We start from the raw sequence: 18,829 nt of genomic DNA on the forward strand, positions 1-18,829 counted from the left end.
CATAATGCATTCTCATTCATGGCTTGGCATGCAAGTCTCTCCCAGTCACAAAATCTGGCCTCTGTTTACTTTCTATAGTCTGTATTACAAAAATAGTAGGTAGAGTGAATTTTTGTTCATATGTTTTCTTCTTGTGCCTCACAAGATTCAGGTGCAATCACCAGACAAGATAAGTGTTTTAGACAAAACAGGTTGAAACAGACACCCACAACATCCAAAACACAATTTATAACAAAATCTCTTTAAAAAAATTTTTCTGTGCATATTAAAGATAATATGACGGCAAAATCACATTCATATGTTCAACCAAAATTTAAGGAATGTTTTTTTGTGAAACAAATTATTATAAAAATCATTGATAACTTATGTCCATTACTGATGTATAAGTAGAAAAAATAGTGAAACTATGAAGCAAGAGATTCTGGAATGAAAGCTTCCACTGTTTACCATCCATTAGATGTATCTGATTATTACCTTTAATAGTTCTTCTCTCTGTAAGTTGATATATAGAGAAGAGAAAGTTTTCTGGAAAGTGATCCAACTATTCTGAGGATTTTATTGACTATAAAATGAATTATAAATGGTTGTAAAATTGATTATAACTGGTTTTATATAAAGGAAGGATTTTTGATTATAAAATGTAGCCAATTTAAATATCGTTAAAAACAAATATTTATTTGTAAAATACATAAAATTTAGTCAACAATTTTTTATGTTATTATTGTTCTTGGATGTACATGACTACTACTAGTCATAAAATTTTAACTTCCAACACATTTTGCATTGGTTAATGGACTCTAAATAGTTTATCTGGAATTTGTTTACTTAGTTCAAAAGTTTAGTTAGTTCATGAGGTAAAATATCATTGATGTCAATCTCATAGTATTCTTCTGGAAAAATATTTCCTAAAAGGAAAATATAGTATAACTATCAGTTAAAATTAGAGGCTCAGCATTGGCTTTTCAGGAGATCTTTTTAAATTCGAATGTATTTATCATTGTTTTTTTTTTTTTTTCCACTGATGAATTTTTTTTTTAAATATTAAATTTTATTTTTATATTCCCCCATACAATTGCAAACGCCCCATTCTGACCCCAATCCTTCCCCTCCCGCCCACCACCCCCCAAAAAGTGTCTCTGGTTCACAGTTTTTTGTTGATTTTGATTTTCACTTTCTTGAAGGGATCATGCTCAGCGAAATAAGCCAAAAAGAAAAAGAAAAATACCGGATGGTCTCACTCATAGCAGGAATCTAGAAAACTTAAATAAGGGACCAGGAAAATGAATATTTATCATTGTTTTAAGTCTTTTTTTTTTTTCCCCTGAGGCATGCTTTATTTATTTATTTATTTATTTATTTATTGTTTTGTTTATACATGCACTGGGTACAGCCAGAGCAGGGAGCAGAGCAGGCAGAAGGACTGAAGTACACTGCTGAGGGGAGCAGCGGGAGGCAGGAGAGGTCTGCGCGCCATGTGGGACCCTCCTCCGGAGGCCGGGGAGCAGCCGGGGATCGAACTGGCACCGCAGAGGCTGTGGGCAGCTTTGTAACCCAGCGCTCAACCGCTGCGCCACTGGGGAGGCCCTGTTTTAAGTCTTTTACGATTTTAGAGGAAATGGGGCAAAGGAAAGGAGTGTGTTTAATAATAGAAGTTTCATATTCCACTAATAAAATTTCAGTTAAGAAGCAATATTCAATATTTGTACAGTAGTGAAAACATTATTTTTATCTGGGTAGCAATATAAATGTAGGGGTGGGGGGAAAGAGAGGGAAAAGAACCAGAAAGAAAAGAGGAAGGAAAGGAGGACATGTTTAAAGTTAGTATTGACTTGAGTCGCCTTTGAGGATCCTTTTTTGTCTACATAGAAAACTGATAAGGGGTAAGTTGCCCTGTCTTGAAAAACTTTGAGTAAATGAGGAAATGGAATAGAGGGATGAATACACCATGATCTATATGAAAATTTTATGTTTTGCTCCTAATAAATACACTACCCTGTTGATAACATTTTTTTACTCTCCAAATTCTTTAGCAAAGCTTCTAAATATAATATTCACATGTGGAATATATAAATCAGAATTTTTAAGACTTTATTCTAAAGAATGTTTCAGAGTTAAATAAAGAAAATTTAATTTGCAAGTAATTTTAATAAGGCATTCAAGTTTATAAGAAGAAAATATTTCCAGTGATCTTATCTGTGACTCCTCATAACAATGTTCTCTCTTTCATCTCTATGGACATGCAATTTAAAATAATCCTACTAAATATCAGGCATTCAAGACAAAGGAGTTTAAGCAGTGATTACCATCCTCAAATAAGAGATAAAGGCCACAATTTCCAAACCATTGGCAATGGAGCTGGGAAAAGAGTCTTTGATTATCCTCTGAGGGAGTGAAATAAAACACCTCAGTATAAAAAGCAAAGTGCTAGGTTTAGTATGCCTGTAGTTTCAAATCTTATAAAAGCTTTGAATTTGGGAATCACTTTTACCTGAGTTTAATGCTAACTCCTTCACTTTCCAGGACTGGCTGTGTAACCTTGGGCTAGTTACCCAGCTTTTCTCAACCTTTGTTTTTCTCTCTCTGCAAAATGGATTTTAAAATATGCAGCCACTAAGACTCATTAGCATTAAATGAGATGATGCACAGGAGAGTTCTAGTGCAGTGTAGTTCTCAACAATGTTGACAATCAGGGAATGTTACCAGATCTTGAGAATAACTTTGTAGTGCTTTGCCAAGACAGCAGCATTCCCAGTTGAAGTATTTGCTATGCAAGATGAAAGTTTCTTCAAAAGATAAGAAGTTATTATTTAACCCACTACTTTTGTCAGTTTGGCATAGGTTAAACTTACAAAATATCAGAAAGCTGATTAATTATAAGTCAGCTTATTACATACCCTCAAGTTCACTCTGATGTGAATTTAAACAAGAATTGCAGAGTTCAATGAAACTTCACTTCTGGTTTGTTTCAGTTCTTCAGAAAGATTCTGTAGACACTTTAACATCAGGGCTTGGAAAAGACCATTTTTTAAGTTTTCATCCAGATTTCTAATATGACGTTGAGTGAACTTGAATAGCTACTGGCTTTCCTCCACTTGGAGTCTCACTTTTCATGATCATCACCTTAACTTTGCTCGTAGAAATTCATAAAGTAGTATATTACTTTTTTAAAGATTTATTTTTTATTTATACAAGTACTGGGTACAGTCAGAAGCATGGGAGTGTGAGAGGATTCACCAGAGTCAGCGGGGAGCAGAACAGGCTGACTGGCGAAGTACACTGCTGAGGGGAGTGGTGGTGGGTACGGCAGGAGAGGTTGCACCATGTGGGACCCTCACCGGCGGCCAGGGAATGAACCAGCACTGCAGAGGCTGTGGGCAGCTTCGCAGCCCAGCGCTCAACCTCTGCGCCACCAGGGGAGGCCCAGTAGTGTATTATTTTGACTCACAGTCCCTAGAAAAAGAGCTGTTCCATTCCCCAGCTACAGAAAAAAATTTCTTGCAGAGAAAGTTCCTTTGTAAACCACAAGCTTCATATCTGTGTCTCTGTTGAAGAAACCTGTATGGAAATATGATATATAACATTAGTATCTTGCCTTCCTGTCATTGGTGACCCACACAACTGACATCCTGCATCTGAATCTACTCTATCAATGCTCTATCAATACTCTATCAAGTAAAAGGAAATCTCATCTTCACATTTGAGAAAAGGTACTAAACAGATTGTGAAAAATCCCTCAATGGTCCCATTTGGTACACAGCTTCCTGTCCAATGTTTAATCTTATTTTCAAATGGAATTGTTGAGGTTTAAAAATATATAATTTAAGAGCAGTGGAAAAGCCACTTGGTCTGCTGTCTCCCAATGGCATTAAAAATATCCCCTTTGTACCGCATCTTAAACAGGAATGCAAATTACAAGGCTGGCAGAATCACTATTGAAAAAATACCGTGCTGTGTCTTCATGTGATGCTTAAGACAATTACTAGAGGTAACTGCTACCCACATTTCTTTTAGAATCATTTCAGAGGATCAGCTAAAAATGCTGTTAACTATAAGAATCTCAATCTGTCAAGATTTATTAAAGTGACATACTGTTAATGCTGGGCTGGTTCAACCAAACAAAAAAATCATCCTGTAATGAAATGCTTTATATAAACTCAGGAAAGCTAGGAAATTCACAGTTCTTTACTAAATTAGACAGTACTTGAGACCCTGGTGGTGTGGTATAGAAATGGTAATGTGACTCCCTGCTGTGGTTTAGTAATGGCCCCTTAATACTTCTCCATAGATGTGTTTGCTTTTGTTGAAAATGTCTTAGAGACCTAGGAATGACTGTTCTGCAAAATGGAGGAAGGATTTGGAAAAAGCAGATGTGAATAAAAAGAATGAAAATTTATTTTCTTTGCCCATCTCACATTTCTCTCTAACACATAAAAATGGACATCGTGTGCGCACGCATGCACACACACACACACATACACACAAATAAACCCTTTGATCTGAAACGTGTCTATAAAGAGCATTTTTAAGGGATCCTCACATTTAGGATAGTCAGAATCTCCATCTGTGGTTGTCAAGTCTTTTAATTCAGAGGAAATAACTAATTTATATTGTGAGATTGACATGACTACAACTGAGGACCAGTGTCTGTACTGCTTTACATCTTTCTAAAACTTGATAAATAAGGACTATCAGACTTTACAAAGGTGAAGTTGGGAGAAAATAAAAGCTAGTAGGTTCTCTTGATGATTTATAATTTGACCAAATTCACAGACTTCATCTGATCAAATAGAGCTCTGCTCAAAGTTCCTAAAGTGAGCAAAGTGTGGAGAGGCTTTTTTTTTTTCCCCCTACACAAAAATCAGAAATAAAAAGGAATCTTCCGCAGGAACAGAGACTTCATGACCCTAGAATCGTAATGTCTCAGTTCTCAAATCAGAGATGGCTCTTCATATGTGCAGATGGGATGAATATCCAGAAAATGCTCTTTGGAGAGTGCTTAACACCTTGGAACTGTTTCCCCACTGCCCATCTTGACTTCACCCTTTCTGCTTCCTGCCTTGAGATTTCCTTCATTAGGTAGGCATTCAGTCTTTAGAAGTTGGCTATAAAATTTGCTGAGAGGATTCCTGCATTTTAAGTACAGATTATCCGATTATCGAGCTAACACTTGCAGTCTGTTACAATAAGATGTAACTAAATTTCATTGAAGAAAGAGACAATAGGTTGAAATTGATGCTATTAGCATTGTGACTAGGAAATCATAATATCCCTATTTCTGACTTCAATTTATATTTTCAGCCTACTTTCCATTCTTCACTTCCATGTTCCATTCATTAGCCTTCTAACTCTTTCCTGCATAAGCCTCACACATTTCCGCACCTGTGACTTTGTTCATTCTTTTTCCAAAGCGCTCATAAATGTCACATCCTTGAAAACCTGTCCTTTGGTAGATGAGATCACTTGAGACAGCTATGCACAGTAAAGATTTGAGTTCCAATGAGCAGTTATGAGCCACTGAATGATTCTCGAATTAGAATGTGCATAAGAATCACCTGGCATGCTTGTCACTTATGGGAACTTTGTAGTCCCACCTCATAGATTTTGATGTGGTAGTTCTTTGAGGACCCTGAACACACTGTGTTAATATGTGCACCTGGTGATTCCAAGACATCTTTAGGAAACAACGTGCTAAGGACCAGTCCTCTTTGCTTTTTAATTTCTGGCAAAAGGTGTACAAAAAAAAAGTTCTTTCCAAAATAAAAATGTCATTAAAATTATAATTCCTGGAAATTTCATTCCAAAAAACATTATAAACCAGACATTTTTATTCCCTATCTTCCTAGCTGGGATGGAAAGTATTTAGATAGAAGTTAGCTAAATGTGGGTTAATGAAATTGCTATTAATCACTTTTTGAGAAAATGTAGGAATCCCAGAACATGCTGTAATTTGCATCACTTTTGTACTGCCTCTGCCAGCTCTGTAGTTAGAGTAACAAAACAACTATTTATGAAAAGGGCAGGTTTAAGATGAAAATAATTCTTTTGCAAAACTCAGAAATCAGTATCAGAGCCCGCGAACTGTGCTCTTCCAACTGGAGAATCCTGTATTTGTAATAAATTCCTTTTGCTCTGGATGAGTTCTGCATTTTCAATGAGGTTAACTTGGCAACATTCTAGTTGATTTTAATAAAAATAGCTGCTTTGAGGACAGGGAGCTGAGGTTGCCAAATTTACAGCTGCCTTGCACAATTACTCTTACACCTCCTTCAGGGCTACTTAGAACCAGTAAGCAAATTAAGTGTATCGATTGCAATTTTGTTGGACTAACCCCCCTTTTTTTTTCTTAAGGAATAAACTTGATTCCTTTCAGTATGTGTCTGTTCAGAGTGATCTCTTTTCTTTTCAGCCATAACACAAAGACAACATCATGGCTGGATCCACGACTTGCGAAAAAGGCTAAACCTCCTGAAGAGTGCAAGGAAAATGGTAGGTTATTAAGTCTTTATGGTGTTTCAGTATTGCACTTTGAGAATGTTTGTATTTCTTAAAAGAGGGGCTCATGTAACGAAGCAATAATATAGTTGCAACTGTTTTAAAGCTGTAATATTTAGTGCTCAGATAGGAGCGAGAATTAACTCGGCATTTCAGCAGTGCCATGTGGCTCTTTTTCTCTCTGAGACTGCTGGATACCACATCTCTGTCATCTCTGTTGATTCTGTCTGACTCCTGGCCTGACTTTTCCGCCACCTACTCAGGACTATTTGTTTGCAGTATGTCTCTCTGAGAACTCTGATCTTTTCATTGGAATCACTTATGATCTATAGAGAAACAGTGTTTGGCACTAGACATAATATTTGACTTTTTTGTTCAGTTATATAGCGTACTAGTAGTATTAAGGAACAACTGATATAAAGATCAATACATATAAGGAAATACCTAATAACTAATTGCATGTAGATGCTGAATGAGCATTTGTTTTTTCAAGTTTCCAGTGCAATATTAACTTGCTTAAAATGGACTGTTTTTATATATGTCAAGGATTTTTAAAGCAATTTTGAGAACTAGGTAAATGTAAATCTTATTTTAGTAAATTGTATAGATGAAATCTACTGATGATACTTAGAATTTTTGGAAATATTGAGTTCAATGTCAGAGTACTTATAATTTATCTATATTAAAATAGCATACTCTCTTGAATTATTACTTGACTACATTCACAGCCTTTATCTGATCAAATTACTAGAGTCCTGGCCAGAGGCCTCTGTCATTGAGAAGCTCTAAAAGGTGAAGAAAGTACTGAAGAGTTTTTATGCTCTTTAAATGTTTTTTAAATGTCAACATTTTTTAAAATCTCTAATTCTAAAATGTCCTTTCACTTTAACTTTAATTCTAGCTTTCTCAGATAATACTTATGTAATATTGTTCATCCTGTATTATCAGGTAACTTTGTGCTAATGAGTTAAATAGAATTTAGACTATATGATTTATATATATATATATTTGAATGTATAAACGTTCAGTTTTTAATCACTATATTTAATAATATATTCATAGTTTTATCTGTGTACCTTCTGTGTAATAGTGCAACTGGATGTGATTGAATCCCACAAAATGATTAAGTGACCTGGACTTTTGAGAACAATTAGGTTATATTTCATTGGCATCCTAATAAGATATGTATTGAAAATTGTGATAGGTCATTAAATTTATATGGCTTGATCTGTAATATCTGGGGGTTACAATTTACTTATGCCACATACATAAAACCTTAGTATATTCTAATTAAAATGAATTTAACAGTTTTACAGTTCTGTGACATATTGTACTTCTCAGCTGTCTTAGTCCTTTGAGTTGTTCTTTTCATTATAAACAGCTATTAAAGTCAAGTCTTAAAGTCCTAGGAGAAATGGAGGCATAACACATTGCATAATTATAATATTTCAATGTTATCAGTTTTTCCCACATCTGTACTTGTCTGTCTTCTCAAGATGGTTGATGCCTAAAATATGATGATGACAGGATCTGTGAGGCATGTGTCATTGAAAAATGATCCTAGAATTCAGTCTTGTAGCTCAAAGTGACTTATAACTGGCCAATAACTATTTTCATTCTCTACAAAATAAATGATTCATAGATTTTAATCCATATAATATTGAAATGTTTCATAATGGAAATTATAATCTAGTTAGAATGCAATTATTCCAGACACATTTTTAGTTTTCTAGTCAAGAAAAGTGCTTTTTTTGTAATATTGCTACTTCTGTTTTTATTTTTGTTTTCTTTAAATTACAAAAATTAAAATTGTTTAAAGCATTGGATATTAATGGATTGCTTTTGAGCTTAGTAGTTAAATTAAGCTTCTTTATTTGTGTCACAATTAAATGCAGATCAAACAAAGTAGAGTAGCTTTCTGAATGCTGGAATATGTGTAAATGTGTATTAAAAGTGCAGCAGCTCAAAATGGCAATATCTTTTTCCCATAAAGATAATTCTTCTTCCCCCAGGGAAATAAGGTGGAGAATAATTACTTTAATCCAATCTGGAGCTGATTGAATATGAGGTTGGGTAGAGTTTTGGTAAGACCCAATCTCTGGTTTTGCTCCAGGTCTTAGAGTGTTTGCCCACCAGTGTTTTCAAATGACAATCTATTGCACCGTAGCAAACATTTTCTGTAAAGGGCCAAATAGTAAATATTTTAGATTTTGCAGGTTACCCAGTTTCTTGCAACTACTCATTGTTGTACCAAAAAGTGGGAGAAGTCAATATATAAATAAAGGGAATGGAAATATTCTGATAAAATTTTGTTTATGGACACAGAAATTTGAGTTTCATATACTTTCACACAATAAAATATTGTTCTTTTTTAAAATTTTTTTCTCAACCATTTAAAAGTGTGCAAACTATACTTAGTTTGAGCCATATAATTATAAGGGCAGTCTAGATTTATCCCATAGGATGAACCCTGACCTCATGTGGTCACACAGGGACTTCTTCCCCTTGACAAGTCTTGAACACCAATATTTTAAAAATTTTTTCTTAGTGTTCTATATACTGCTGAAAATTGGCGGTCTTAGTTTTTTGCTTTTGATGCTAGACTTTGCAGCTTCAGAATATGACAAATGCTATTATAGGATAATTGACTATGTGTTTGAGATCGTTCTAATCAATGTTTTATCACTCTAATTTCTCAAGACATCTCAACTCTCTGCTGGTTTCTCAAATAGTAGCCTTCTTCTCAGGCCAAGTCTGGATTCTCCCCAGATCCCAAAATCAACCAAATCAGCTGCAAATTCTTGCTTCATCTCTCTAGGGTTCGTGCCTCTTCAAAATCTTAAGCTATCTAGACCTTGTTGCTTTAGCAGTCTCTGATCTCTTTAAATGCTTGTTTTTATGTTGTCTCTAGATTTCCTTTGAGTTCTCATGATTATGAGCTTCTCATTCTGTTTTACCCTGAGACAGAAATTTTACTGCAGCCACTTTTAAGTTGTACATTCCACACCTTTCTGAATTGAAAACCATAAGCACTCTGTTATTATTATCAAATATTTTAATTTGTAAATATTTTGGTGATGTTTTATTTGTATGCATGCTACTATGGATGTGTGTGCATATGAATGTGTATATGGATATAGATCTATAAATCTATGCATCTTCAGATCTGTTCACATAGGTGCATAAAGTTAATTCCTTGATCAACTATAAGAGGAAGTCAAATGAAATCAACTAATTTATTTTCAGGCTAGAGAAAGAGCTAGTAAATGTTCAAATGGCTTTAGTACAAATAAATATTAATCACGTATTCTATTGACTCTAAAGCAATTATTTTGCTTTTTCATTTGAAGGATAGCACTGTAACCAAAAATAAAAACATACTTCCATCTCACACAGTATGGTTGAAAATACTGAAACCATTGTGTGCTGTGCATTTGTCATAGCTCTATGCACTTTTGGAGTTTCAGCAGCCATCTATGTGGCAGAAAAAAGTCTCCACCCACTACAGGAATCTAATATTAGCATTTGGGGGAGTGCTGTTTAGCAAGCCACCATAATCTTTTACAAAATGCCATAGAAATAACTGTTAACTGTCAAATAATTTGGATGCAAGATTGGTTGAACTGTGTATGGAACACCATCATATTTGTTCCCAGTCCACAGAATCAATACCATTGGGTTTCTCCTGCCACATTTCCAGTCACGGATATCCTTAGGACACACCCCACAACGTTTACGGAGTTGGTGTCAACATCAAAAGTGCTTCAAACCTGACCATTCTTTTCTTAAAGTTAAAATGTGATTTTACCCAGAAAGACCACACTATTATATTCAAGAGAGGAAATTTAGCCAGGAAAATTCTATTCCAAACCCAAATCTATGGATGGGTTTTTAGACAATATACGTGATCTCTGGAGCCTAGGTTTTCCTGCCTGTAAACTGGGAATGGTATCTCTTTCATGCAAATTTAGTTTAAAATATAAGTAGTGCTTGTTTTACCACAGGCTCAAAAATAAATGCTCCTTTCCTTTCCTTTTGGCAAATTAGCTTCATAAAAGACAAGGGAGAAGAAATTCAGAATAGTTGCCTGCCTTAAGAACTTTGAATTACTCCAGCATATCCTGAAGAGATAGACATGAACAATCCATGTAAACTAAAATTATCCAGCTAGCCAATTCCAGCCCAATATTAATAGATTAGAGATTTCCCCCCTTCCATTCTGTTGAACTGGCTCTTCATTTTCACAAGGTTATAATTACAATTGTATAAGCGATGTGACTTCATTTTTTATTCTATTTAGAGTTTTCTCATGTTACTTCAGGAAAAAAAATCATATACCCAACTCATTTACCTACATGAACACTGCATTTCAACTGGCATTAATTGAAATTTTGAATTATTACTTTATCTTTTAAGAAAAACCATGTCCAAGTTGTGGATGAACAATGACAGTTTAAGTATATTATGCAATATTTATTAAATAGATTTTATTTTCAAGAGAAGGAAGTTGACTTTCTAAAACAGTAGAAACACAAGTTTCAGGTTGTCTCTTAAGTTTTATAGTATTGATACAAATTAGGAAATGTATAGTTTTATTCTCATCATTCAGATTCTGCTTCTCAACTTCACAGTGTATTTCCCCTTAAATAAAAACAAATTAGTTTCACCTTTGAATATTTTATTTCTAATCTGATTTAAGTCTACTAAGAGTATGTTTGCAAAGTACCTTAAAATTTCTCCACCAGAAATAATTCATAAACACAGACTCTAAAATTATTAACTATTCAAATATTAATACTTTAAGATTAAAAGAGGCATTTGTCTATAAAGATCATATATCTATCTTTAAATATTATGAGCAAATTAAATGTTACTTTGTTTCTATACTGATATTTTGGGTGTTTTTATAAAAAATGAGGAAATTTCAAATATCTTAATAGAAGCAGTTGGTTCTTATTTTGCTAACTGCTAATTATTTGTATTAGTCATGATTTTCTGTAGAAGCACTTTGAGGTATGCTTCATCAAATAATATATACCCTTTCCAGTATTTTTGGCTCAAGAGTGCTAAGAAATGCTAACATTTTAGGAATTTAAATCTTTTGTGGAGGAAATAATGAAAGTAATCCAAAATAAATCATATAGTATGAATATTCCACTTTTGTGTACTAGTGCCAAATTCTGGGTTATGACTGTCATTTTTCTAATTTGTCCCAGTCTATTCTGATTGGTTGGTGTCCACACCATAACATCAAATATTTCAAATATTATTTATGCATGAATTGTTTATGATTTATTTCTACCTATAAAAATTGCTGTAATTGTAAGATAGAGCCTATGTGAGGATTATAAAATTCTGCCTTCCTGAAATGTATCTTCTCTTTACTCCTTAATGTACATTAGATTGAAAACAATATCAACATCATGAAATTTGTTTGTTCTGCACAGGAGTAAAATATAATTTTTCTAAAGCTTTTTACTTTGTAATAATTATAAGTTTGCAGGAAATTACAGAAGAATCTATATGGAGGTACTATAACCCCTTGCAATTTCTCCCTCATTGTTAGCATCTTAGATAAATATATAATCAAAATCAGGAAAGAGACATTCATACAATCCACTGAACTTACTTGATTTTGCCAGTTACACAAGCATTTGTGTATGTATGTGTACGTGTTTCCATGCAATTACAACACATGTATGTTTGCATGTAACTCTGACCACAATCAAAATTTAAACCTGCTCTAATACCACACCACTCATGCTACCACTTTATACCCAAGCCTTCCCTGTACATAATCCCAAACCCGAAACAGCAGGAATCTAATGTCCATTTCAATTACTTTGTTATTCCAAAAATGTCATATAATTAGATTTATACAACATGTAAATTTCTGAGGTTGGTTTCTCCAATCAAATTGAAATCTATTCAAATATAGCATAGCTTGTCACTTTCTATATATCACTACTTGTTTAAGTATTTACCTATGCTAGGACTTCTGAATTGTTTCCAATTTTTAGCTAACATGAATAAAGCTGTTACAGACATTTTTGTGTGGGTTTTTGCATGAACATGGTTTTCTTATCTGGGCTAAGTGCCTAAGAGTATAAGAGTTAAGTTACAGAAATTGTATATTTTTAGTTTTAGAATAAATTGCCAAAAATATTTCCCAGAGTGTTTGTGGCTCTTTATAGCCCCACCAGCAATGAAGGAGTGGACCGCTTGTGCTATATCCTTGCCAGCATTTGGTGTTATGACCAGGGTTTTTCTTTTAGCCATTCTGATATGTTTGTAATAATATTCCATTATGGTTTTATCTTGTATTTTCCTAATGGCTAATTGAATCTTTTCATGTGTTTATTTGCCATCTGTATATCCTACTCAGTGGCATGTTTAGCCATATTCTTTGCCCAATTTTTAATTAGATTCATTATTTTTAAATTCAGTTTTGAGAGTTCTTTACTTATTCTACATATAAGTCTCTTTATCAAATATGTTATTCACAAAAATTTTTGCCTTGCCTGTGACTTGTCTTTTTATCATCTCTGCCAGGTCTTTTTCAGAGAAACTCTTTCAAATTGATGATTTTCAATCTATCAGTTTTTGCTTTGATGAATCATGTTTTCAGTATCAAGTCTAAGAACATTTCACCTAACCCTAAATACTAAAAATGTTATTATCTATTGTTTTCTGCAGTGGTATGGTTTCGCATTTAAGCCTGTGATCTATTTTGAATTAATTTTTATAAAGTATAAGATTTAGGTTGAGATTCAATTTCTTTTTTCCTATGAATATCCAATTTCTCCAACACTTTTTATTGAAAATGATTTGTTATTCTTTGTGGTTTAAATTGTGTGTGCTGCTTTGTCATGAATCACTCGGGTTCCATTCATGTATCTGTGCCAATGCACCCTTTCTTGATGACTGTAGCTATATTAGTCTTAATATTGGGTGGACTGTTATTGCCTAATTTATTTTTTATATATACAGTAAAAGAAGCTTTAATCAGATCAGGCAAATATAGCAATTCTGAACTTGTAAGACCCTAATAACATAACTTCAAGTTATATATAAAGGAAAAAATTGGCAAAGTTAAAGAGTATACACATCTCTTACTATTCAATATGCTAGACAAAAGAATAAGAAGAATTTTAACAGCAGAAAAATAATCTTGATCCAAAAGTCTCATATATGCACATTTTGTCTTTAACTTAACATTGTACTTCTCAAGCAGGCTAATATTGTGCTTTATAAACATTGACCACACTGTGGTAGTCCATGGAACAAGTTTCAACAAATTTCAAAGATGACATCCCTATGTCACAGAAAACTTAAAGAAAATAAAACTTTAACTATAAAGATAACAGAAATACTCCCCATATTTGAATTTTTTAAAAAATTACAGTTTTTTCCAAGTTTATTGAGATTTAATTAAGATAAAATTGTATACATATGAGGTAAACATGATTTGATACATATATTATGAAATCATTAATACAATAAGGTCATTTAGTACATTTATCAATGCACATAATTACTGTGTGTGTGTGTGAGTGTGTGTGTGTGATGAGATCATTTATCTACTCTCCTAGTAACTTTCTAGTATATAATATACTGCTATTAGCTATAGTCACTATATTATATATTAGGTCCTCAAAATTAAAATTAATTTATCTTATAACTGGTAGTTTATACCTTTTGACTAACATCTCCTCATTTCTGCCACCACCACCACCATTGCAACCTCTGGACCACCATTGTGCTCCCTATTTCTGTGAATTTGACTTTTCTGATTCCACATGTAAGTAAGAGCATATAGTATTTGTCTTTCTCTGACTAATTTATTTCACTTGGCAAAATGTTCTCAAATAAAATGTCTGTATTATATGTATAGATGTATGTATATGTCATACATATCTATCATTTATTCTGTCAATGTACACAGTTTCCATTTCTGTGCAATTATAAATCAAACTGCAGTGAACACAGAATATACAACAGATATCTCTTCAAGGTAGTCATTTAATTTTCTTCAGTTATATGCCCAGGAGTAACATTGCCAGATCATGGTAATTCTATTTTTAATGTTTTGAGGAATCTTCATACTGTCTTCAATAATGGCCATGCCAAGCTACATTTCCACCAACAGTTCACAAGGGTTTCCTTATTTCATATACTTGCTAATGCTTAATATCTCTTGTCTTTTCATATAAAAGCCATTCTAATCGGTGTGAGGGCTCACTGTGATTCTGATTTGCATTTCTTTGATGATTAGTGATGTTGGACACCTGTTCATGTACTTCTTGGCCATTTGTTATCTTCTTTGGAAAAAATGTCTATCCAGATCCATTACCCTTTGGCATCAATTATAATGTCCCCTCTTTCAATTCTGATTTTCTCTGAGTATTTTAGTCTAGTTAAAGTGTAGCCCATTTTGTCTTTTCATAAAACCTGCCCTTAATTTTGCTGATCTTTTCTATTCTTTTCTTATCTCTACTTCATTTATTTCACTCTGATTATTGTTAGTTCCTTCCTTCTGGTACTTTTGGGGTATTTGTTTCTTGAGATATAAGGTAGGTTGTTTGAGATTTCTTTTTTCTTAATATAGGTGTTTATTGCTATGAATTTTCTTCTTAGTACTTTTTTGCTATATCCCAAAAGTTTTGGAATGTGGAATTTCTGTTGATTTTAAAATTTCATATTTAAAATAAATAAGAAAGAAACTTTTTTCATATATTTTCAATATTTTCCTTGGAACTTCATATCTATAGACAGATATAATTGGTATAATTTTATGATCAATGTATATGTTGTATAATTTATTTTCTTAAATTAACAGTAAATTTAGCTCTCTGATAGATATTTTAAAATACAAATATAGGGCCTCCCCGGTGGCGCAGCGGTTGAGCGCTGGGTTGCGAAGCTGTCCGCGGCCTCTGCGGCGCCGGTTCGATCCCCGGCTGCTCCCTGGCCACCGGAGGAGGGTCCCACATGGCGCGCAGACCTCTCCTGCCGCCCGCTGCTCCCCTCAGCAGTGTACTTCGGTCCTTCTGCCTGCTCTGCTCCCCGCTCTGGCTCTGGTGAATTATCTCACCCTCCCACGCTTCTGACTGTACCCAGTGCATGTATAAACAAAACAAACAAACAAACAAACCAGCAAACAAATAAATAAAGCATGCCTCTATTAAAAAAAATAAAAAAAAATAAAATACAAATATATATTGTTTTCAGTTTTAAAAGAACAAATTTCTATTGTTTTTTGCCTTCACAATTTCCAAAAATGTTTACTAGAGTCCACATAATATTGGAACAGTTTCTCTGAACACTCAGTGTGGGTCTCTGTCAATTCTACTACAGCATGGCTTTAGGTGTCCCCAGAGGTTAGATTCTGTTCATCAAAGCAGAAAGCAAAACAGAAAGGTGAAACACTGATCTGAAGCTTCAACAGATTCTTTTAGAAGTAGAGAATCAGATCCAGATCAGAACTCTAAACCAAATAATTGAACATTATCTGTGGCTTGTAGTTGGAAAAGAAAAAAGTAAGTTTGATTTCAGTTGCTGATGAGAGGTGATCTGATTTACCTCTTAATACATGTCAGCTTAAGGTTTTTTAAATACACCATATCACAAAAGAGCTTTCCAAAACCAGTAACTATTTTAAAAGTAAGCTTTCATTTTTACTAAGTAAAAAAAATGAACTTTTAAGATATAATACAATCCATGATAGTTGGATAATCACCAAGATTTTCAAAGTGTCTGGTATAATATGTATTCTATGAGGCTGCTCACACAACTTTTGACTAACATCTCCTCATTTCTTCAAAGAACAAGATAGTTGAGGTGATAACATATTAAATTCTCCAAAAAATATCAAAGATATGAAAAAATCATATCTCAAAGTAATTTAATTTCCAAGAACACAAGATTTTATGCTATCGGTGGGAATATAACTTGAGCTAGAAAGCTGCCTGCAGACAGAAAGGACCAAGCTTTTTTGGTATTTTGATACCAAAACTATACAAGGAAACCAAGTAGATTTAGAAATAGTATTTCTAAGGCACTACTTCAAACCAGCAATACAAAACCAATGTGAAATTTTATTAATTGTATTTTTGAACTTCTTACCTTTAAGGAATAAACCATGGATATTCTATTATCAGTATTTTGGCACATAAAACTAAAATTTGACTTTTCATAATGGATTCCCAATCAATATTTTCTTTCATTAAAAAAAATCTTATCTTCCCTCTTCAGAATTATAATTTCAAAGTATTCAAATTTATATCCTTCCTCTTTGCCTTTATACATGTTTGCTTGACCAAATCTTTCCTTTGAGACTGTTTTACTCTCTTCCAATATTTTGAGGCTACCTAAAAAGTGTTCCTTTCCCTATGATTCTAGTACTCAATTCTTATAAATCATTTTATGCATTTTAATGTAGATTACCTGCAAACAAAACAAGTTGATTCACTCATCCATATGAAAAAAAGCTAGTAAATAGCCACTCTGCTTGTAGAATTGAGCTAAGAACCTTGAAAAATGCAAATAAATGCCACTCCTTGTTCTTCAAAGAACAAAATAGTTGAGGAGAAAGCTTATTAAACTCTCCAAAATAATGAGGAAAGTTTAATGATAGTGTAAGGAAACACCCACAATACAAAAAGAAAATAAAAGACAAAACACTGAAAAGGAATTGTGGAGGAAAGATGAAACATGGAATTTTAGTAGTTTTAAAAATGACTTAGATTTATAGTCATTCTCAGATATTCAGTTTTTGCTGAATTGCTTCATTTTTTGACCTCTTTTCTATCTACTTCTTTCTCCTTGGTTTCCTTCCCATATATACACTGATGACTCTCAATTTCCCTTTCAACTCTGATTATGTTACTAAATATGCATAAGTGCTATATTAATTCCTATTTCTTCTTTGAGTTTTATTCCTATTATGTTATTATTGCTTAGGTAATTTTAGATAGTCCCATCCTCCACTCCTACTCCAACCAGGTCCATATTTGTTATATTATCTTTCTAGCCTTTCTTTAAAAGACTTATAAAATTTTCCTCTCAATTACTAAAGTGTTAGTCTTACATGTGTCCTTTTAATCTTTAGTTTATATTATTCTCTGTGAAATATTTGATGTAAAAAAGTATTTCTTCACATGTTACAAAATCTATTTTCTTAAAATGTATCCTTCTGACTGGGTGTCCCCTTTCACAATTGCAATGCAGTCCTATCCAGCTATTCCTTTACTTCTTGCTACTCATATTCAACATAGATAGAGCATTTGTCTTTATAGTCAGGATTCTGCATTATTTCTGTATCACTCCATTTTGTTTCTTTGTGTTGTGAACACTGCCAGCTGTTGTTATTCTTTATTCCACTCTGATTACTAATTCTTTATTTAAAAAATAACAAGATTCAGATTTTGCATTCTTGGATCTTCGTTAAAAGGTCAAAAAATCCAAATACCAGCATGGCATAGTGAAAGAACATGAATTTGACACCCAAATACTGAGGAAGCTCCTAATAAAATTATGATTCAAGAAATGGATAGGTGAACATGTAACTTGATGTACCATGAACATCTTAGACTTCATAATACTTTTTATTTTACAACAAAAAGGGCTTCTAGTAATTTAGGAATTTTCAACAAGAACATAAGAGTAGTTTCCTTTACATCGTGTTTCCTATGTTTGTATGATAACTTTTAAGTTTAATAACTCTTATGTGCGCTATGTTTTCTTCAAAAACTTCTCTCATATTTGTTTCTCCCTATTCAGTGGAGAAATTACTATTGACTTCTTGATGTGGAAGATTATCTCATCATTAGTATCTGTATGAGTTGACGTTCCCCTTATTTTATATGTCCATTTGTCATTCAGATTCTACTGGAAATACAATTTGTCTTATACAAGTATCTGGCTCCATTGAAAAGGAAGCTTGATTGAGACTTATTTAAAATTTATTTATTTCACTTGTAATTTTGAATGTGAGTTTTTTCCTTACTTTGTTTGACAGTGGGGGCTTGGCAATTTTCAAGAACTGTTCATATTTCATTAAATAGAACCTTAGTGTTCCTTTTTTAGCATAATGTTGAAATTACCTTTTCCTCCTGTTTGAATTTCAGCTTTGTGAAATTTCTTAAGAACATAATTGAATGATAATCTCATAAGATTATATACTATCATACTTTTTTATTGTCCTCACACAACACATAGCTTACAACTCATCAGATACCTGATGCTATATAAATAACAGGTGCTTTTACAAAGTTTATTGAGAGAAAGACCAATTTTCAGATAAATAAATAGTGCCACATGGTTGTTTTTCCTCAAA

The 18,829-nt window shown here is 33.3% G+C and overlaps 1 protein-coding gene across 4 annotated transcripts in view; it reads left to right on the forward strand.

The window, feature by feature from the left end:
• The window catches only part of MAGI2 (membrane associated guanylate kinase, WW and PDZ domain containing 2), a gene marked incomplete at both ends in the record, with an annotated part of 1,136,641 nt that overhangs the window by 766,916 nt on the left and 350,896 nt on the right, over nucleotides 1–18,829 (forward strand). For all 4 annotated transcript variants that reach the window (XM_084230806.1, XM_084230807.1, XM_084230808.1 and 1 more), the window contains one exon: nucleotides 6,407–6,486. In XM_084230806.1, the coding sequence (XP_084086932.1) occupies nucleotides 6,407–6,486 (80 nt within the window). The remainder of the gene's footprint in view (nucleotides 1–6,406; nucleotides 6,487–18,829) is intronic.

Source organism: Talpa europaea, assembly GCF_964194135.1.
Source record: "Talpa europaea genome assembly, chromosome: 3".
NCBI classification, from domain to species: Eukaryota; Metazoa; Chordata; class Mammalia; order Eulipotyphla; family Talpidae; genus Talpa; species Talpa europaea.